Here is a 23,591-nt window from a genome sequence, read left to right as displayed (position 1 = left end):
AGGTAATTTCCAAGAATAGTAACATACATGGTATAAATTAAGCCTACACTTAATATTTCTCTAAATTGGCCCTAACTGAAGAAGATGCACATGACTGCTATGTCCTTAACCAAAAGCAGCTACTAAAATTGAGACTCATGTGAGTGACTGGAAACTCAACTACAGAGATAAGACCACTACAGCTGTCGCTTACATAAGACAGAACTTGATTGATAGTCTCGTAATACTGGAAAACTAAATCATTCTGTTCTCTGGGAAAATGGTTATTCCAATAGGTATGCTTTTGTGGGGAAGTCTGTAATTGAAAGGTTTTTTTAAAGTTATTTGCCTTTTCCTATGGTGCAGAAGAGACAAATCACAATATTTTTTTTCATTCCGTTTTCTGTGGCATTGTTCTTACATGCAATTTACCAGGACTGAAGGTGCTGCAGAATTTAATCTGAGCATTATTCTTTTTCTCTTTCTCTGTAATGTTACTGCTTTTCCTCTTGTGTTCAATAAATGATGGGTAGGCTCTGCAAATTAGGTTATTTATTTACACTAGTAGATAGAAAGTGAATGACTTGGGAGTAAATGAACTGTTAATCAGACATCTAAAATGATACAGAATAAGCTTGATATCAGAGCTTGCATTTTTATCAGTGTAATTTATAAGGATTAATCCTCCCCACCCTGTTCCATTGAAAGCATTCATACTTCTGTAGAACATTATCTACTTTAGTTTTATTTTTAAATGACATTTTTAAACTTCTAAAATTCAAACAGCAATCCCCATGGAAGCACTGTCTGTCTGTGTATTTTTAATGGGAAAAAATGGAATAGTTCTCTGTGTCATCAGTGATGTAGCAAAACTGGAAAGAAGTACACAGAGCAATAGAGATGGTGAAAGATGCAGAGTGTCTTTCATTTTGGAGGTAATTACATGAGAAAAACAACCTCTTCAAAGTCAGGAATATAATGAAGTTGCTAAGAGTTATTTACCATTCTGTATAGAACAAGGGGCAAAACCCCACTGCTTTACAGCCAGTGATGTCTAAAACAACACAAGGCATGTAGCACACTATTAAGTTGTACACAACAGAGGATGTTGGTGCAGATGAGTTGGTTATACAGGGCAGGGTTTACGTTCACCTACTGGGAGCCATGCAACGTTCAGGTGTCCAGGATTTTTCATGCTCCTACAATCAGTGGAGAGACGAAGAGCTATTTTGGAGTGAAAATCTGGAAGTGCCTACAGCAGCCAGAATTAATAAGCAACTGAAGAGACATATGCTTCCATTGATTCTGGAGAGTCTTAAGAACTAGCTTAAATTAGAGACTAACTTTTGGGCAGTTAGCTAAGGAGCTGTGAAATGAATCCCTACTCCTTCTAAGCAATCTGTAAGAAATGGAGAAATCCTGCTGAAAGCCAGCCCTGGAGAAGGCACACAGTGACGAAAGCTGCACAAGGCCAACTTTAGGGATAGCGGGGTCCTAGACAAAGACAGGTGGAGAGAGGCTCTACAAAACCTGCTCTTCTGCAGTTTGCAGCATGCTTACTTCCTCCCTGTGATTTGTATTTTCCTTTTGTGCGGGCAGCAGAGGCCTCTTCTCTTGAAACTGCACTTCAGAAAACAAAAGGAAGGAGTCACTGGTACTCCAGAAGCTGAGATCAGCAAAGTCAACTCCAGGAGCTACCTGAATTTGTAGCCACAGGCGCTTTGGCTGGTTCTTCCTTTCTGAAAACAGTCTCTTCCATAAATTTCTCACCTACTAGCAAATTCTCAATGTTTGCCAGCATGCCCCTCTGGAAGGCAGTCCTGGAGCTGCACCGGACTGGTTTGGTGCAACCAAATACTAACATTGCTGTCTGTTCCTGAACTAGTGATAAGTAAAGAAGGAAGGCTCCAGGGGCCAGGCAGTTCACTTACTGCTGTCGCTGCCTGTTCTGTGGGCGCTGCGCCTGGGTGGTCACGCTGCCCTCACCCAGCCCTGTGCTGCCTCCCTTTCCTGAGCCGAGGCTGTGGCCCAGTGAGAACAGAGGCCTGTTTCTGCTAGGTGAAGAGAAGCATCAAATGGATATTCGATCAGAACAGCAGGTACTACGCAACTAAAGCTGAGAAAAGTACTAAAATATTCTATGACCACGGTGGGGGGGGGGTCAGGCATGCCACAGGGTTACAAGTGGAATGTCCAAACACAAGTGTTAAGTGAGAGCTGTAACAGAAGTTTTTCTTCTAATTATCTTCTAAATGTCTTTCACTTTCTGGTCTTTATATTGAACGCATCAGAAAAAGACAATACATAAGAATTCCGTTCTTTAGCTGTTCTATAACTTAAAACTTCTATTCAAGAAAATAGTCAAGAATAAAATCTCAGCGCAACAGCCTTCTAAAAGTTTCAGGTAATAGACATAAATTATATTTAACAAAATCACTTTACGCTTTTTCTTGAAACTTATTTTTTGAAAATGTATTTCTCTTTCAATGTTTGTGCTGTATAAAACAACAAGCATAACACCAGTCACTGAATTTTTTAGTTATACTCAGGAATCATGGCTATAATGTTGCTTAGCAACAAAATCGTCTTCCAGACTGGCTGATAAAACCTAAGAGGTTTGGTTGTTTTCCTTAGTGTTCAGAAATGGATCTGGAATATTGGTCTTGAAATCTTGCTACAGTTAACTTTCTAGTATTTTCTGAACTTAGTTGTAGTAAATCCTTAAGAACACCAGCCAATGATTAAGAAACCACTGTGATAGGCATGGTATTGAAAGAAAAAAAGACTAATCAAAACCCCAGGATCTGTCCCTAAAGCAAGCATACTAATCCAGATATCAGCTCCAACCCAAGCAGACAACAAAGGTAAGCAGGTGACAGAGCAGCAGGAAGGCAGAGGGGTCTGGCAGGGACCTGCTCTGGCTCTGTGAAAGGCCTTTACCAACCTCAGCTCCCAGGAACTGTGGCGTTGCCTGTGAGCAACTTGGCAGGTCCCTGCTCCGGCAGAGGAGCAAAGTCCTGGGCCTCTGTGCCATGGACAGGCGATTCCTGCTGACTCCGCCTTGCTGGCACATTGGACAACCCTAGATACAAGGCAGAACAGCTGAAATCTGGGCTCACCACTTACTGGCTCAGTACCAGGTAAAGAACTCACTTATACCTGAAGCTAGGTTTTAAAGAGAAGTTTCTTGCAAAACTGCAGCATCTCCCTGCAACAGTGACAGAGCAAATGGTGACTTTGTGTGGAACTTTCAACAGAACTGACGTAATAGACTTAATGCCTGGTTGTGAGTGATGAATCAGGCTCACATGGCAAGAACACAGACATTACTCCATGTAATAGTAACCAGTCCTGGGACTCCTTGGCATAAAATTCTCTGAAATTTAACTTCAACTAGAGCTTCTTTGATGACAGTGAATATTTTGAAATTTGTGTCTTCTGCATTTTGCCCAGAGTTACTTCTAAATAGTGAGGCTTTCAAGGGGAAATTAAGCAAGTAACTCCCCTTGGTACCTCTGAATATTCTAGCAGGACAGCTGAAGGTATCAGTTAATATGCTCTACTAAAATAAAGGGTACTACTTGCCATCTCAAGAAGAATGAGGGGAAGAGAAAATAAATCACGTATTTTAAATGACATATTTGAACTTTTCTCTTCACAGAATTCACCTAAACTCTTCTGCCCAAAGGACAGAGTCCTGGATATTGAAGCTATATACAGTGTTATTGATGATGCAAAACAGTTTGTATACATAGCTGTCATGGACTACTTGCCGATCGTCATCGACACCAATGCTAAACGGTGAGTGTCCGTGTCCAGGACTAGCACATTATTATAATGTCAATAAGGTCTGCTGGAGAAAATGAACCCACAGGAAAGTAGTTACTACTGTGGACCAATTTCTTGGGGCCCAATTCTGCTCTTATTGAAATCAGTGAGATTCTGCCATTGACTTAAATGGGAGCAGAATTGGGACCTAAGAAGACATTTCCAGTTCTGGGTCCTAAGCTTTGGATCTGCCTATGGAAGGAGATCAAAAATTGTCTAATCTGACCATCTGCGAGTGACTGGGACCCAGGAATACAAGAACCTGCTTATGCATGAATCTTATTTCTTACACTATCATGCTCCCTATCTTAATACCACAGCTACTGGCATTTTATGAGTATTATACAGATATTCAACATGAGAGAGAGTGTGTGTGTGTGTTAGAGAAAAATAACATGGTGTGAGTTCCTGTATACAACGTGGGAGATGTTATTTTTATTGAAATATACATGAAAATTCCAAATTCAGCACAGATTACATTTGAATTAAATCACTTTTTGGTTAACTGAGAGTTGCTAAAAACAAAGCAAGCCAAGCAATTTTTAAACACGCTGTTTGTATGGACCATTAAAAAGTACTCATGACCCATAACTGGAGCCACAGTGTAATAAAACCATCCAACTCAGAAGGCTCACCATTCCATCCATGCACTTTATCTGAACACAGTTAAGCCAAACTAAACATGTGGCCAGTTTTGCATAATTAAATGTATTTTGTTTAAATTTTTCAAAAAAATAACTATCATTTGACAGATATCAAGCATAAGCTGTTTGAAATCTACAAGAAGGTTGTTCCAATAAACTCCTCATGTCCAGCCACTGTTGCAGTGAAAGAATCATGGGTAGTGCTGTAAGAACCTCAGTTTCACAACATACATTCCTCACCTTTCTCCTTTATGTTGGAAAGGAACTTAGTATGTAGCACTGTTACAGTGTTGCAGCTGATGTTATATCCCATACTCCACCTCACTTTGTTCTCATGCCTGAAGAATTCAGAAATCTATTGGATTAGGGAGATCCAGGAAGCCATCTGTGTGAATTCAACATTTTTCCTACAGCATGGCTTTGTGTTTGAGGCATTGCCACAGCTTCCCCGCCTTGTCAGCTCCCAGTTCTTGCTTGTAAGTTATTTTCTGGCACTGTAGAGCTCAGACTTCGTTAGGCCAAATGCCTTCATGCTGCTGGAATAAAGAAAACATACATTTTTGTCACATTCTCCCTGTCCTGGCCTGCTCCCACCAAAAGTCAGGAATACAAAGCTAACTCACAATTGTGAGAATAACTCCGCAGAAGCCACCATCCCATTCATGGCAGAATTTCTTCAATCCTCATCAGGAAAAAAGGTAGCATCCTTCTTAAACAACCCATCTTCTTCTGCTACTGAAGGATGCAGACACCCTGCATGGCAGCAGCTCTCCTTCTCCCAAGCAAGAAATTAGAGAAGGCACTCCAGTCCCTTGACTGCATGGTCCCACCAGGTTCAGAGTTAAAAAAGGGAGGGATCCAGTGTTCCTGTTCCCTTACTTGTGTAACCAACAGAAAACCCTTCTTGTCCCTCAGTCTGGGCTGGGTAAGCAGCACCCTCTAGCTGTAGCTCCTTCTGCTGGTTCTCTGGCACCACAAGAGCTCTACCGCTCTCACCACAGGCAGTGACACAGAACTCTCCCAGCTATGGGCAGACAAGGTACCTGTATTTTGTGCAAGTGTTTTGGCAGCTCTCTGCACCTACATAGGTGGAAGGTGTGCTCAACCATCCACAACCTCGCTGTCCCCACAGTGACAGTTTTGGTGCAGGGCTGAATGACACAAAAAAGGAGGCTGGCAGATCTGTTTAGTGAAAACCCTTTAAATGAGAATGGCATTCCTTCAATGGACAGAAAACGATGTTCACGTATGTTTAGTTTTCTCTATGATGTCTAGGCTTGGCTGCATAAAAATCCAGATTTTTTTTAAGTTCTCTGAATATAGTGTATTCTTTCTCCACAGGTACTGGCCATATTTAGATGGGAAGATACGAGAAGCATTAGTTTTGCGAAGTATTAAAGTACGACTTCTCATAAGTTTCTCAAGAGACACAGATCCCCTTACTTTTAACTTTGTTTCATCTCTGAAAGCTATTTGCACTGAAGTTCCAAGCTGTAGTTTGAAAGTTGTAAGTATAATCCATATTGCTTTGAAATCTAAGGTATTTCCCACCCCCTCAAAAAAAAAAAATCAAGACAACTTCACAACTGAGAAGCGTTTTCGGTTAGTATCAAAGCCTTTAAACTCCATTAAATCACACAGGAATGTAACATAATGAACTGAATTTATTCCTAGTAGTAACAGGCATAGAAATTGAGACAGAAAAATAGCATGATGCCAAAAGGCAGTCTGTGTGGTGGACAGCCCATGTAAAATACTACATCTGGTCTTTCACAGCAAAGCTAACAGAGTGAACCCTAGTCGTATGTCTTGTTTTAATACTGGCTGATAAGAGTAAATGTGACAGCACAAAAATGTGGTTTAGTCCGGATTCATCTAACCTCACTGTTCAGGTGCATAAGCATCTCCTTTTCCTTTAGTCAAGTACAAAGTACAAGAAAAAATAGCGAAGATTTTACATTCAATTCAGGCTATAAATTCAGAATTGTGAAGACTAGAACAACCATTATGTGACCACATTAGACATGCAGTACAGGAAAGTGAGGAATACCACGTACGTTACAATTGTATTAGAGAACAGAGCGTATGGTAAGTACTGCTTTCAGTTTGGTACCATTCATTTTTATGACATTGAGGCTCACTGGAAATGAGCCATCTTGGATCCTTTTTTTTTTTTTTTTTCCAGTTTACTGTCTTAAATAATCTGCTGAATTATTTTGACTTCTTAAATTGATAAGCCACTAAATCATTCTGGCTTTTTAAAATCAACAAGAAGTGTAAAAAACCAAGTACTATTTGTGTTATACACACTAAGTGGCATTTATGCATATCTAGAAATAGGGAGGGATTTTTGTTATAACGTACGCTGTTATTAGAAGTTTCCTAGGTAAGAAGCAGCATAAAGTGTGTTTTTAAGTCAAAAAGCCCATCCATGGCTGATACTGCTTAAGCCACTTCAATTTCGAGTAACTTCTAGCTTGTTCCATATTTATCATCAAAATTCTATTTATGTATACAGAATTATTTTTAAGTGGCACCTCATGCTTTACATACTTATATCCATTTCCACCTATTTACAGCAGGTAAAATCTTTAGTACAGAATTTATCTTGGCAAGAACTAAATGCTAAAAGAAAAAACAAAACATTTCTAGCCATCTATTCTAGGTAGCTAGTCTAGTTAGAATATCTACAGCTAAAAAATAGAAATACAACTTCCAGTAAAAACATCAGACTGTCCCAGATTTAGATAGTTGTAAAGGTACAACATACCTCGGTTACCTCTGTGCTGCACAGCGCACATTCCACACACTGGGTAAGTCACTGCCTTAAAAAAGCCTTGGTAGGAGTACCAGCCCAAGGCTCAGAGTTTACTGGCATCTATTTGATTTTGGCTGAAACTGTGCCACAGGCTCCACCATGAAGCACTCCTTTACTTCACAAAACGTGTGAGATGAGCACTGGATTTTTTTTAAACTGCATTTCCTTTGCATTCATCTGTTCTAGCCAAGATCAAACTGAAACAAAACTATGTGTGTGTATAGGGGAGAAGGAATAGCTAACAAGGTAAAAACTAAACTTAAACCTTTTAATGATTGGAAAAATCTGCTTTTCCCTTTTGGTTCTGCTTTGGGTATAAGAAAACATGAAGTCAAACTAAACTCTGTACAGAAAATACTGTCATGCAGATGAGTAATGTATGTGTTTATACACAGGAACATTGACATTTTAAGAGAACTTTAAGTTACAAGTTCTGATTGAAATTATAAATGTTGCAAATATGAAATTATATATGTTGCAATACCTTAGTATTGTTCCGACAGAAATGGCACCCTCTCCAACTTCTGTTCTCTTGAGGATAATATATCTGAGTCGTACACAGTGTATTCAGTAACTTTTTCCCTTCATTTAGCTTTTGATCCCTGTGATGTGCCTTGTCATGACTGTTTTCTTTTTTGTTATGCCCAAGGAAAGACCAGTTTGGCTAGGAAGTTCCCAGGGCGTGCCCATGGCTTGCTGCAGCTGCAGGGTACATACACCATTTTCCCAGTGGCAGCAGCCTGGGGTACACGGTCCTCTTGGAGAAGGCTGTGCAGATGTAACACCTCTGCTAGATGGGCATCTCCTCCTGACTTCCTCTGTTCTTTGAGCAGGCTAATGGAAGTTTTGGTATTGCCTAACTGCAAGCATATAGTTAGAAACAGGGCACTGCAAACCTGTTATGCCTAGCAGTGTCCTGACTAAAAACAGCTGCCAACTTCTGTGCATGTCATTTTTCAGTCTGCTGTTGAGGTCAGGAAGGCAGGGACTGCAAGACATGGGTTCCTGGTTGCAAAAGTTGAATTGTAACAGTATGTTCTATCTCTAAGCAGGCTTTTTTTTTCTCTTTTGCCACAAAATTTTGACAATACCGGGCAATTAACATTATCAATGCAGTCAGAAAATGACTAGTGCCTAATTATGCATTCCTCAGCATCTCACTTGGAGTCCAGTTCACATAAGCACTAATAACTATTGGATTCAACTGAAACTGCTTTGAGAATGCAAACTTAATACAAGTATTCTGAAAAAATGATCACTGGGAACACCTCATGAGGAAAAAGCTTTGTTTGAGGACTAAATAAATATGATAAGCACACAGCCAAATGTCAAGCAGTAAACTGCATACCAAACTGCTGCTCATTCAGGGAGCTCTGTCCTATGCATTGAACCACATGTGGTCAAGAAATTAAAGCTTGAATCTTAAACTCAAGGTGAAGAGCTCACCATTGTGCCTCTTGGGGCCTTAATTCGAGTACTCCTTAAGTCTGCGTGCTTGACCCTGTAAACATGTCTTATGTGCAAGAATGCTCAGTCTAACTAACTCATGAAGGAGCAGTATAAAGGGGCCAGCTCTATTGGTGCAGCACTGAACAGCAAAAGGTGCACATTTTTGAAGGGCCCACCGTAAGTATGAACTAGAACAAATTGTCTTTAGACAACTGGAGACCAGGAAGGTGTGGCATGGAACAGACAGACATATATATCTACTGCACAAGTTGTTCTTGAGCTTCCACATGAATCTATTTCTGAGTTGTGCAGGTGCATTCCCGCTGAGGTAAAAGGAAGGGAAAAACTGACCTTTCACCAATACTCAGAAAGCCAGAAATGCCCTAGGACTAAACAAAGTGTTATGAATTAACTATGAAACCTTTGCCTGTAAGCATTAATTTAATTTTAAAGCTCTAAACTCCTAAAATAAGAATGGAAAAGATCAGTGACATGTCAGCAGGTAGGGGTGTATTATTAAAACAGTGCTTCTGCTGAAGGCACATGTCGAAGAATGTTGGGCTGGGCTACTTAGTGTCAGTGTGGGTTCACTTGCTGACCTGAGCTACCTTTGTGTATTCTGTTTGTGCGGGCTTGCTAAGAACTTACTTTCTGTGGTGGGTGCGTGCTTGTAGAGCAGTTCCTCAGGCGTGATGTTGTCTAAGAATTAAGCCCTACTATCTACTAAACTTTCCCTTACAGCTGTTAAGATGGTTTGTTCTAATTGTTTTAAAAGCGTAATGCTGTAATTGTTGGTGATGTTAAAAATCTGTAATTAAAGGTATGATTTCTCCATGCAGCTTAGATGTGAATATACAATAGAAATCTCATTTAAAGGACAGATACTACAGTTCTACACAGAATAATCTTTTTACATAGAATAATCTTTTTAATGCCCTTTATAAAGCAATCACTCAAACAGTTTGGCGGGTTGTGCTTGTTTCTAAATTCAAAAAACTATCTTTGGAATTTTGGTAGTATTTGAACTCATCACAAAATTTAAGCTGTGGAAGATAATGCCATGTGGAGGTAAGTAAGCACGCGATGACGTATGAAATCCAGAGATTGTTTAAGGAAACACCTTTGTGATAGTGACCAATCATAAAAACTGTACCACAGTACCATTCAGCATTTGGGCACTGAAAAAACACAAATGCTTTGAATTTTATTTCTAATGCACTAAAAACTTGCTTCAGCCCTAATAAACTTTCATCATTGAGGAGGAGTGGGATCAGTCCAAGACCAGAGACTCCTCCTTACTGCTGGAATCAGCAGGAGCCTGAACTAACCTTGGCATTTAACACAGAGTTCTTCCAAGCAATTTCAGTAGAACCTCTGACAACATAAAATTTACCCCAATATATCTTCCAATGGGGAAGAGAGAGATTCTGACAGATTCCAGGGCATAAAATGTTAGATAAACCACAGCCTGTGGGCTACCCTACCTTTTGTCTGCAACTAATCCATTTTAATTAGGTTTGGAAATACTAATTGCAGAGAAGCCTGTTCAGAACTTAAGAGGAGAGTTCTCCAAGGACAACAATTGTAATGATCAAGACTGATGATTATGAAAACAGATTTTTTGAATGAGTATTTATATGCAGTTCTGAAGCAACCAGTGGTATAAAAACCTGAAGCTGGTGTTTCTTGTAATGAGTAACAACACATTTTGCAATAGTCAAGCAGCTTACTGCAAACCAGCTTAAAACCTACCTGCGTCATTCCCTGGGTAAAGAATGCTTTATAAATCTAACTGCCTGTGCGCTATGCACACACCCTTATTTGATTTAATCAAACTGATGATGTAGTCTACCACAGAGATCACAACATTTCAGTAATGAATTTAGTATTTTACAGTTGGGTTTTCAAAGTAGTAAGATTATTCTGAAAGACATCTCCATAACCTAAAATGATTCGTTCAAGGTTTGTATGAAAAAAAGCACTGGTTCAAGAGATTAGTTTTATATCATGGAAAACAGACAAAGAATGATCAAGGAGTTTTGGGGTGGGTTTTTTTAATACTATTTTTCAATGTCTTAAGTGGATGCAATGTATAGCCAGTTACTTACATCAGTACTATATTGTGAATTACGTTTGTTCTGAGGAGCTACACCATCACCTCAATCAATGTTTCCCAGTCATGCAGTAAATATTTAATTTTTCCGTCATCATGTTATTCTCTACTTGTAATTTTTTAACCTGTTTCTAGCTATTAGTTTCCTTGATGAAACAAACAATACTTAGATTTGTACTGGAAATCTCATTTTTGTCTGGCACTGATGCAGACAAGGAGTGCATATAGCTAAAAAAAATAATAAAAAAATCTAACTCAGCCTTCACCCTTAAGGGTTAAACAGATGCATTTTTCTCTTGTTTAGTAAATTTGATCTCTCCATATCAGATTTAATCCCGAGAAGTTTCTGAAATCAGCAAGTTTCCTGTTGGAAACTATGCAATATGTAATATAAAGGTATTAATTCAGCTTGTTGGTGTGCCTGCCACTGCAAATCCTTAAGCAGACTTCAAACCCCAATGTCCCCTGATGAATGAGGAAATGAGCTAAAGACAAGCTCCTGGCTCTTACCATGAAGAACACAAAGATGGGGTTTTTGTTCCTTTCCTAGCCTTTAGTACCTGGCACTGTATTGCTTTTAGTGTGTGGTAGCCATATAATTCGTGTGGTTCAGAATGCCAAGGCATAGTGAGTATCACAAACTATAATTTAGAAAGAAATACAATGTGTGGTGTTTTATTAAAATTAATGCTTTGCTATAAAAACTCAAGCTGTTCTGCAGCACTAACTCATTTTCAATAGAGAACAGACCATATTTTTTCTGGCCATTATAGAACGATTCTCATTAACTTCCACTCTTTTATTTTATGGCAGAAATTCTTTGACCTTGAGGAAGAGAGTGCATGCTTTCTTAAAGAACAGAAGAACACTTCCCTTCCCAAATTAAATCGTAACAAGTATATGGTGACTGATGGAGCTGCATACATTGGTAAGTAACCACATCTCAAGAAATTCTAGTTTGTACCCAAAAGCCTGAAATAACATCCATTCGTACATGAGGAATCTGCAGCCAATATGCTTGTTACATTAAAATAATATCTCATTTCTTCGGGAACCTGGATGAAGATGAGCTTTGAGGCTTTTCTCATTTAAAACCTCCTTCTTCCCCCCCATGAATCAGTTTTTCAAAAGCACCATTCTGCTTTCAATATTTAAGAACAGACTGAAAACAAATACAACACACTTTATGAACATGACATTTCAGATACCCTCCTTTTATTAACATTAGGTACATATCTAATTGATAATTTAGGTCAAAGATGTATTTAAGTCAAGTCGCTATATGGCACCTAGCAAAAGTCCATTATTGGTCAATGGTCCTTGAATACATGCTAAAAACTACCTTTAAAAAAAAAATCTGACTGCTTGAGGTGTGCATGAGCTGCAGGATCAGAAAACTGCTACTGAATTAAAAAGTAACTCATGAGATTTTATAAAGTCAAGAGAGAAAATATGCATTCTAATATGCTGCAGCTTGATGCTTTAGATTCCTTCTTCCTCACCCTGACTTACTGCAAAGCCAGTGATGGCAGAGGCAGTGAGGGAGGGCAGAGGGTGCAGCCCAGAAGCATGCCTATGCACACAGGGAGAATGGAGAATCCCAAGCAGCAGAGAGACAACCAAGAGCTTCTCTGAAAAGCTCACGTTGATGGGCTCTAAACACACACACACCTCTCTTCACCTATCCAAATCTTATTTTTCACTTCAAATAGTGCAGCCTATTCTTCTCTCATCTCTCAAATGTTTTATGAGCCCCCCAAATAATTTTTTTACTCCATTTTAAATTCCTTCCAATAGCCAGATCAAATTTCAGTACCTTATAACTTGTCTACAAGTTTCTTAGCTGAGTTGGGTTTTCTTTTTCCCCATAGTCCTCAGATCCTTAGATTTATATAAGTTAAAGAAAGAAAGAATCAAAGCTGTGTGAAAGTAATACAAATGCATATTAAGGACGCGATATGTCTTTTACTTGAAAGCATAGGAAGAAATGAGGAGGCTTCAATTCACCATCCTTGAGAACTTTAGAATTCTCAACATCTCCTTATGAAGTAGCTGAAATGATGCTGAAAGAAAGGGTATAGATTTCTCAGATACCTTCATGTTTTATGTATGTTCAGATATTGTTTTAAAAGATGACCTCTAATGACAGCATTTTTTTCTCCAAAATACTGCATGTGTTATAAATGTAGAACTTAAATAGTTATAGTTTTAGTGAAATAAAAAGAAATAAGTTGGTTTACCTGTTTTGCATTAATCCAATTACCCTCTTTGCCTTGTTAACACCAGGATCTGACATGCTTGTTCATTACCTTAGACTTCAACAAAGGTGGTAGCAACTGTCATAAAAACAGTAAAACCTGCTTTTCTTTCCTGAAATAGTATCTATCAGTGGATAACCTGTAAGAGATCTATTGGTTTGGCTCAGTCTTATGGAGCAACCACTATCCATTCCATCTACTTTAAACTGTTTATATGGCAAAAAAATATTTTCATTTTTAGCACTGAAAAGGCTGATGAGGAAAGTAAATGGAGTAATAATACAATATATGCAAAAGGAAGAGTGAGTTAGTTTTGAATAAATAAAAGAACCTGTTTTCACTTAAGAAGGATTAGAACTGTTGAACTTCCAGAACCGATCTGCACTACACAGTGGTACATAATGGAGTTTTTTCTTTCCCACTAGTATAGAAGACTTATTTCTGTCTCTGCCCAGGTAGGGGGAAATGACACTGTATCATGCTGGATTGCGTTTAGGGAGATCGCTTGTTTTGTTGGGGTTTTTTTAATGTTAGAAACTCATTGTATATTCCTGCCTTTACTTGTAGGTAATTTTGATTGGGTAGGAAATGCATTTACGCAGAATGCTGGAGCTGGCCTTGTTATCAACCAAGCAGACGCGGGGAACAGCACAAGCATCATTAAGCAACTCAAGGCTGTTTTTGAAAGGGACTGGTATTCACATTATGCCAAAAGTTTACAACCAACAAAAATCCCAAACTGCTTTAATCACAAACTTAATAAAGCAACATCAAATAAGACTGCCATGAGCAATGTGAATTAGAAAGACTATTTTACTGTTTAATATGGCAATGAAGAATTACAATGGGGTGTAACCCTCTTTCATATTTACAGACAAAAGACTTAAAAAGCAAAAAAAGAAGTTTGGTTGGGGGGGTGTTTTTAGGAAAAAGCACACTTATATAAAAACTGTCTAAACTATATTCTCTATATTGATCTATTTAAGACTTTCAAATTTGTTACTTCTGACACTGAATGTCATTTCTGCTTCCATGTTAATTTTAATGTTCCGCGTTTGAATTTAACAGCATGTGTCAGTTCTTCTGTTTCACTTTTAGAACTTTCCCTAATTGCCATCCTGGCTAGAATGAACTTTGAGGCAAAACCAAGATTCAAGATATAAAATGGCATTCTAAGATCAGTTATTATTGACATACAAGTAGATGATAGATTTACTGTATTAGAAAACATAAAGGAGTAAGTAAACTTTCACCCATACAAATCATTCCCTTTAAATAAATACCCAGTCATGCAAATTTTAGTTTTGAGCATTTAGTTTATCACACTTCCATGTCTTCTAACTAGCCTTAAAATACATTAGAGTTACATGACTGATAAGTCATCTGTCTCCTAAAAGTATGAGAAGGTTTTGAGGAACTGAGGTTGGCCTCATCAAACTCATCATAATCCCTAAAGCCTCTCAGATAAATGGATTTTTAATCAAAGTAATGTGGATTCCTTTCAACATAATAGTTATTTCCAATTATACTATGTTTCATCTAACAATGAAAATCTCTGTATTAACAGCAAAGACCCAGGACTTTTTTTTTTTTTAATCTCAAAAAAATTTCTTCCCCAAGTTAAATATTTATCAAGTGCAAGTCAGCAGTTGCATTGATGACTCATTTTCAAACCAATGCATATAGAAAGATCAAATACTGCTTTTTAGGAAGGTCAAGGGTTATGCAAATCATGCAATAATTGTTGCTAAATGATCATATAGTCATTTTGTTTGATTTTACACCGGGAAGGTTTTTTCCTAACTTTTACTTAAAAAAATAGTAATTGTGAAATGGCAGGTTTTGTTAAAATGTCATCCATATAGGTGAATACATCAGCACAAACAGAAATGCAATGCCTTCATTTAGGCCACAGTTTCAGTTGGTGTTCATAGTGTGCCTCTACAAACACAACTCAGTTGCACCAAGAAGCAACTGTTGAAAAAATATGTATAAATGTTTGACAACAGATTTTTCTCCAGTCAGAGCTGTAATAGCTTAGTTTTCTAACAAAAATGTTTCATTACTAGCCCTCTGCTTCTGTTGGAAGAAATGCGGCCATGAAAGCAAAACTGCATTCTGCATTTTGTTAAATATGACAAATATACAGAACTTTTTCCAAAATGCAGACTTTTCTCACCTGGCTGTACGTTACTGAAGGCACACTTCAAAAGCATTGGGCAAAAAAAGAAGGAAAATCAACCATGTCCCAATGTGCTACGTGACTCTTAAGAACAAGTTAAAACCCCACCTTGACTTTCAAAACACAGGTTCCATTTACAAGGTTAAAAAAAGTTCAAATTTATTTTAAAGTAAGCACAGCTTAGGAAATTCTCATAAGGTAAAATATGCACAACTTCAAATTGCCAGCTAGAGACAGAGACGCACCACAAAACTAGTTATGACTGCAAAAGGCACGCTTTTGAGAAAGAATGTTTGCTTCTTTTGCAATTGCCAAGATTTACATCATCTCCCTGAACATTGTCAACTTTTAGAGAAAAGATTCTGTACAGCTCTAATGCTCACTAACATTTTCTAATATTCAGATAAACACATGCCATTTATTAGCCTCCTCCCACACACATAGAAAAGCATATATTCTGACATTCATGTAAGAAACAAATACCTAAAAAGAAAAAAGTTCCCTGAGTTGCTATGCAGGAAAGATCTTTGTGAAGAGAAATTTCTGTATTTTCTTCCTTCTGTATATAACTTTAGACTATGTATAGCAAGTGTGGGAGAAAGATCCCCAGCACTTAGTTTACTTGTTGGGGTTTTTTTGTTTTGTTTAAGAAATAAGTATTAGTCCAGACTGATTTCTGGTGAAAATTTCAGTCAACTTACTTACACCACCAATGAATTTAGTCTTAGCAGTTAAAGCTAAAAAAACCCCCAAAGAAACAAAGAAAAAACCCACCACATTTTTAAAAGGTGGTTGAGATATTTGTAAAGCTTCTGAGGTCCCCATGGATGGGCGATCTTAAAGCTTGAGATAAACTTAATACCAAGTCCTTACACAAGATACAAAAAACCTAAGCAAACAAAAAAACCCCACTGTCCAGAGTTGTTAATTGTAGCACCTGGTGGCAATAATATACAGGAATGAATCAATGTAATTTTTTTCCCTCTTGCATTATGGATACTAGAAATGTGTTATGTTTTTTACACAATATCTTGTACAAGCAATGGAAGATCTGAGTGCAACAGAAATTTGTCAGCTGATAAAGCTAAGCTGTCTGTTTACAAAGCAGGATTTAGTGATGAAATCAGACTGTGGAGTTACCACTGACCTTCTATTTAGTATACCAAATGAATGATTCAGATGTAGTAGTTTTACTGAACAGATCCTAGGGAAATACAATCACAAATATTAACCAGATCAGTTAGTTTACAAGTACATTCTTTTTGGCTTGATGAACAAATTCTGGTGCTTCAATGAACCCCCAAAAAACTGATATGTAAAAGTACATTTTAAAAATGGCAGTATGTTCTGGTTTTATGAATGGAAGAGTTTGGGGTTTTTTCGAACAACTTTTAATGCAAAATAAGCAGTCAGCCATCTTACAAATGGACTGGCAGACTCAAGTTTCATTTGGTATAAAGTATGCATTGATATTTTAAAAACTGTTTAGAATGGCAGCAGCTCCAAAGTAGTACAGAAGGCTTTGGTCTGTTACATTAGCCAAAAGACAAAGTGCATCCTTGGACTTCAGCAAGTAGGAAATTAAAACTATCAGATTCTTTTCTGAAGCTAAGGGGATTTTAGCCAATTAATTATTTTGGGTTAGCACTGTTACTGTTTAACTAGATTTGCCACAGCAGTCTCGATTCTGGCTTCAGATACTTCTACCAACGCAAATAAATCTGGAGTAAATCCGTTACAGTGATTTCACATTGGTTTAAGCAGGGATCAGAATCTAGACCAGTTTCCTCTCGCTTTAGCGCTCTCAAGTATCACCGTTGCACAGGGATTTGCATTCAGTGGGTTCTCAGAGGCATAATCCAAAAGATGCACTTTCTCTAACCCCCTTCTAACTGGCATTGGTAACTCTGTCAAAGGCAATTTCCTAAACAGAACGGTTTTATTCTTAAAGAATATAGACTGTAATTGTTGTTTGCTGCAAACATTTACTAGTGCCTTATTCATACAAGTTTTTGTTTAACTGTTCCTCACGTAAGTCCTGCTAAAGATCTGGTATCTGGTACTGAGGCATACAGTGAACTTTCTAAGTAAAAAGACTACATATTGTGATGTTTACAGGTTAGTACCTAAAACTAGAGTCACAAAAAGACAAAAACTGAATGTGAGATATTGGTCCAAACCACAAGCACATCTAAACCTAAGCATTTTTATCCAAGCCCAGTTCTAAAATTAAATTTCACAAATTACTCCTGTCTTCATTATCAACTAATCCACAACACTGGTGAATTATTCTGTCCTGCCAAGGTGTAAAAATAAATAAAATCTGAATTCCCCCAACACTTGGCTGATATCAAGAGCAAAACCACAGAAATTCCTTTAAGCACAGGGTAAAGTCCAAAAATCATGCAGTGGCTACTTCACAGCTCTCGCATGTTTAGTCTCAAGTTGCTTTGGGCCAGCTACCACGTATTTCTGCCTGAAGTATGAACTAGTATCCACAACTACTCTCACCTTCTCTTTGACGACCAGAAAAGCTAGATTATGTGTCACAGCATGATGGCCATAGATGTACCCTGACAGGAACAGATTCAATTTTTTGTCTGATTTTTTTTCTCCTCACCTTTTTCTAAAAAAAAAAAAAAAAAAAAAAGTGCATCTTTAAACTGAATTTGGGGCTATGCTGTACAAAGCTTTACAGAATACAGGGCCCAGTGTTCCTTCCAGTAAATCCAGGCTCTGCAGATGGTTCAGAGAAGAGCTTGAGAAACAAGTACAAAACATCTCAGAATACTACTTTTAAGACCTGCCCATTATTTGCTATACCACTAGCTACCTAAATTCTTTGTTGAGTTTTGCATACATAAAAACCGAACTGTGTGAATGTTAAGTGCCAATTTAACCCTAATCCAAGGAGTATTTTTGTGACTTTAGTGTGTACTTACTGAAAACAGCGCAGCCTTTCTCATTAAGGTGGTAGACATCAGCTAGCTATTCCAGTTTTTCAAACTGAAGTCTTTTATAAATATCCCCATCTTGAATATCATGAACTTGACTCCTGAGAATGGCCTTATAGAGTGCTAAGTTACCTTAAAAACCATTTTGGACTTCAAAAGTAACCCTTCATTTTAATACAAAAATACTGACTAGATGTATAGTATGTTTCGAGATGGTAATTGCTGGCATTGTGTTTTTCTTCCACTCCTATCCTTTCTATATGTTTCTATATTCATGGTTTTTTAATCACTGTTAATCCAATTCAATCTATGTAAAAACCAAAATGAATCCTTGGTATATTTAAAATTCACAATGATACCTCCTGAGTTGAATGCACCAGTAAACATATTCCACTTAACACTGCAGAGTATAGTAGCTCAACTGATACTGTAGAGTGATTGCTTTTCTTAGTAGTTTCTCACTTTAATTACTGCTGGATGTTATTTATGAATTTCTCAGTGTTGAATCAGGTTGCTCTTGCATCATCACTTTGCACAAATGCCTTAGAAGCTTGCCAAACTAGCATGTTAAAGAGACCTCATTCAAAATAGTTTAGACAAGAAAAGAACAACTCACATGCTTTATGCTCTGCGGATGCTGAAGTCAGTAGATAAACTCCAGTCTTATAACACAGTGGAGCTTTATATTGCGCCTCCCTTTTGGATTAGCTCTGCATGGGTTTCAAAGAAAAAGTCTGTGAGAATTGTGTGTTTGAATTACCTTGAGATCAGGAATTTACAGAGAATCTGAACGAAGAATCCAGCTGTACTGAGTGGTTCAACCCAGTAATTTAAATGGGATTTTCATGAAAACACATTTCTATTCCATCTCCATATGCTACAACAGCATTAACACACCAAGGTTAGGTTTTCCCTAAAATTCAAAATATGTGTAGGACAAAAATCAAGCTACTGCAGCCCATTTCAGAAAACCTTGTTAAAATTAGATTTTAAGAGCGCAATTCAATTCTGCCTGCAAATTATTCTGCTCTAGTCAATGGAGTCAGCTCTGTTTTGTTCACACCATGTTAAACACTGCAATTTTACAGAAGACTCAATAAATCTTTTTAATCCTGTTAAACTAACATGATAATTTTCCCTTTAAGAACAGAAATCAGGCTGATGGCTGATTCAGGCTACAGAATAGAACAAAATATAATAAAATGGCTGACAACTGTGGCATTCTGGAGGATTATTTTTGTGCTCCTTTATACTGCGTGGCCACAAATGTGAATAATACAAATTATATGTATCGCAATAGCGTTGCGTGAACACATGCTGGGCATTGCATCTCACATCTGTCCCTTCTGCAACAGCATAAAATGTAGTAAGGGTAGAGAGGAAGGGAGGGAAATACCTACGGAGGCAAACCGACTTGAATCAGACTAAATGGACTGGGTGCTGGCCTAAAAGCCCTGGACTATGTTCTTATTTTGTTCCTTTCCCTGAAAAATCCTGTATTTCTTATGCATCCACCTTGCTGCTCTTAATATGAGTGAACTCCAACTTCCATGATTGATTGTTTTCAGAATCAGGAGGGAACCTTTAACAATTACAAACTTATGCTTAACAGAAAGAAATCAGCATAAATAAAATCCCATCAATTTCTATGTAGCAGGTACCGAGAAGTAAAAATGTATTTGAAATGGGGCTCGCTCTTGTACATTAGAAGTTCCTAGTGCTGTTGAAGCAAGGATTTACAACACAGCACGTGGCTCAAATTTCACATCATATGCAGCATTTGCATATGCTCTCTCAATATACAAATATAGTCAAGTCAGATACCATTTGGAACTCCTAATAAACTGGTGAAAACTAAGCACAAGTATCAGGCCATCAAATCTGACAAATTAATCACACTCAAATGAAAAAAAAAAATCCTCCAATATAAAGTTCATAAATGACTTAGAAGCTAGAATTATTTTCAAGTATAACTTTGAGGGATTTAATAGCGAAGGAATCTTTATGTTAAAGGCATGCATCATTATACGTAGCACTGTCTAAGCAAGACAGCATATAACAGATGAAATGAGAAGCTCTTCAAATGGAAGCGTGTGGAACATTTTATTGACTTGCTAACAAATGTTTTCAAGTGGATTTGCTCAATTACTCAATATTATTCCTTATTTGTATTTCTTCAAGTGACACTGTACCTGTATTCATGTTTTTCTTGAAACTTGACAGAAAAGCAGGATGCTTCTGGAAGTGACAGCTGTTTCCTTCTAAAGGTGGGAGGGCCGTTCTCCTAATCTCACTTGTCCTCTCACTGTCTCCTGCTTCTTCAGCAACCCAGTCCAGGTTTTCATGTGTCATTGCTTAAGGAGCAAAGAAAACAAAATATTTTCAGTTACCTGCTTCTGATGAACACTGCTGGCTGCTCAATGTGCTTTTGCCCTTTGAGAGATCCCTCACCTACTGTGATACTAGAGAAAGCATAATAAAGAAGGTCAAACATGTAATGCCAGGTGCCTCACACAATTCTTCACCTGGAGAGACACACATGCAAAATCTGGAAGAAGAAGAGATTGCGGGGGACCAGGAGGGTATAGATGTTTGGCAAATTTTAAATGAGGTAGAGGTTCCTCTGGTGATATAAATACCTCTTCTAGTGGCCTCATTTTATTCTAGTGTAAAACATACAGCCAGATTTGTAGTGACTGAAATGTGTGGCTAGCTTCAGCGTGGAAAGTTGAGAGGTCAAACACCCTTTGTCTTTAGGAATTGAATTAATTTGTTCACTTTGTAAGAGGGGTGGAAGAGACAAGTAAAAATGGAAAATGCACTGTCTCCTCTTTTCAACGAATAGCCCAGGTTGCTACTGGAAATAGAGCTGATAAGGTTACTTAAAGAAAACAAAGATCTTATGCATCCAACTTCTATTAATTCTCAAAAGGTGGTGCATACCTGTGGGAACTTGGGGCTCTCAGCTTAGTGACAAACTTCTTTGTGGCAAACTGTCAGGCTTCTCAGGAGAGCTCCTTTTCCTCCTTCTCACTATACTCAAGACAGCTGTGACATCCGCTTTTAACAATCTCCAGATTCTTCAAAGAAATTTACAAAATAGATTACAAGTATTTTCCCTGTGGAAAGAAAAATGAATGGCAGATTCAGTGAGGAACCCAAAAAATCTAGTACAAGTATTAAAATGCATAAGAAATCAGGATTAAAACCAGAATGCATTCTCATTTTTGCCAACATTTAAAGAAAGAGAATTGGAGAAAGAATGAGAGGCTAGTGCAATACCTCAGATTAATGAAACTGAAGTTTATAAACCAAAACACTGTTACATTTGTGGACAGTCCCCACATCTAAACTGCTGCTCTTAATATGACAGAGATGCAGCATGAGGTCTGTGAACCACTAGCTTTGGTATGTTGTACAAAGGTTTCAGCATTCAAAAATCTTATGTCCATCTATGGACATATACAGCTTAAAAGGTAGGCAAAAATATGGAGTTCTGTGTATATTTATACAGACCCTACTGCCAAATAATCATTAAAAAAAAGTCACTTCTCACAGCATTTGTGTCTTCAGATGTCAACACAGAGCTCTTAGCAAACAAATCTGGAGAAAGGCAGAAAAGCCACATCTGTGGCAGCAAGCCAACTAAAATAAACAGTAAGCCCATTTTCCAAGTGCCAGCCGATACAATAAAAGCACTCAGATGCCCCCATATCAGATTCCAAATGTCCTTATATCGGATACCAAATACAGAGCTGAGGCTCCCCACACACATACGCACAGAGACACAACCTCAGAAGAAAAATGAGTAGGTGAACCGGAAGAGCTTGGAACAGCTCTAGTACAATGACTTGTTCCACTGCTGTCCCATCCTTAAGACTAACATGAAATAGTACAGCTCTTTCTGGAAAGGGCCACATATCCTTTACCAGAAAATAAAAACATGAACACATAGAGACTCACAATAATGAACTACAAAATAAACTCCTGGCCACAGCACAGAAGTACATTAATGTAACAGTTTCTGATAGCACATACTAAAGCCATCTTCTCGCCTTTTCATTCCTGCATTATGTGTGCCAAAGCTCAATATTTTTTTTGGGGGGGGGGAAAGCAATGTTTCTCTCTGTACTAAACATTCCAGAGAGAATTATACTTTATTTTTTCTTTTTCCTTTAAAAAAGAGAACAGCAACCACTGCCCCAATTCTCCCTCTTCCCTTTCCTCACTCCCCTTTTTCACTGGCAAATCCTTCTGTTACCTCCCCCTCTGCCTCTTGTCTGTTTTTTTTCCTTTTCAAGCTATTTCCTACGTGCTGTTTCTGAATCCCTTGCTGCTTTGTACACAGGGATGAATCCCTGCAACTGGCATCGTTGGTGCTGTAACATCCTGCAAGGTTACTTCCACTAGCTTTACCTGAAGTGCTCAGAAAAAGAAAGAACATGCACATATTGTTTAAAGACATACAAATTACTATATATGAAGACAAGGGGAGTCAGGGCAAAAGCAGAATGCAGGCACTACTGGAAAAACACCTGCATGGGGAAAGGGCTTTAAGTCATACTCCTCAATCCAACTTCGCCTTGGCACATCCGAAACCTGTATCAGGATCTAGAGCCCAACTTTGCAAACCTCATCTAACACAAGCTCTGCCTCTAGGTATTTTGTTCACTGTCATCCTGGAGTCACACACCAGGTTAACCTGCCAAGCTAGGCAATAACAAGTCAAAACCACAGCCAGCTTCAAGCCACATGACCTCAACTTTACCCTCCAGGTGGCATTCAGCCACAGAGGAGGGTGTCATCTGGGTACTGTCATCTTGTGATGGTCAAGATGGTCCAAGCTCACCACCGTATATAACACCACCACCTTCAAAAGAGTAAATGATAACAGAAGACCTCTCTGCAAACTATTTTAAATCTCTGAGTGTGACTCTGGCACTGCATTGTATTTCCCTACACAATCTAAAAGTAGCAGACAACATACTATGTAAGTTTACTATTATACCTCTTCTGATGAAACAAAATATCAAATAGAAAAATTTGTCTAAACTTATTTTGAAAACTGCATGGCCAGCTTATGCAGTAGCTATATATGTGGCAAGGTTGCAGTGTTACTCTCTAAGGAGAATACAATAAATATGCTTATATATTTTGTTCAAACATTGCGTAGTCTCCTAGGTCTACTATGAGAAGTATGGATAACTTCTCATTATCCTTCCTGTTTCAAAACACAGTATTTATCACAGATGTGTACAATACAGTGGCATAGCTTAGGCCTGTTATATAGGTCAGTATCTGCAATGCACACAAGAACATAGTTTGCCACTGCAAAGGAGAGTGGCTGCAAAATCTATTTTGGATAA

The 23,591-nt window shown here is 38.1% G+C and overlaps 1 protein-coding gene across 3 annotated transcripts in view; it reads left to right on the top strand.

Moving 5' to 3' along the window:
• Positions 1-14,306, top strand: part of PLD5 (phospholipase D family member 5) — a 152,044-nt gene extending 137,738 nt beyond the window's left edge. For all 3 annotated transcript variants that reach the window (XM_054822491.1, XM_054822492.1, XM_054822490.1), the window contains exons 7-10: positions 3,641-3,780; positions 5,793-5,958; positions 11,645-11,759; positions 13,657-14,306. In XM_054822491.1, the coding sequence (XP_054678466.1) occupies positions 3,641-3,780; positions 5,793-5,958; positions 11,645-11,759; positions 13,657-13,892 (657 nt within the window). In that variant the 3' untranslated portion in view covers positions 13,893-14,306. The remainder of the gene's footprint in view (positions 1-3,640; positions 3,781-5,792; positions 5,959-11,644; positions 11,760-13,656) is intronic.
• The last annotated feature ends 9,285 nt before the right edge of the window (positions 14,307-23,591 follow it).

The sequence above is a fragment of the Grus americana genome, chromosome 3 (genome assembly GCF_028858705.1).
Source record: "Grus americana isolate bGruAme1 chromosome 3, bGruAme1.mat, whole genome shotgun sequence".
Taxonomy (NCBI): Eukaryota; Metazoa; Chordata; class Aves; order Gruiformes; family Gruidae; genus Grus; species Grus americana.
The sequence above is the reverse complement of the archived record's forward strand: the minus strand, read 5'-3'. Positions and strand labels throughout refer to the sequence as shown.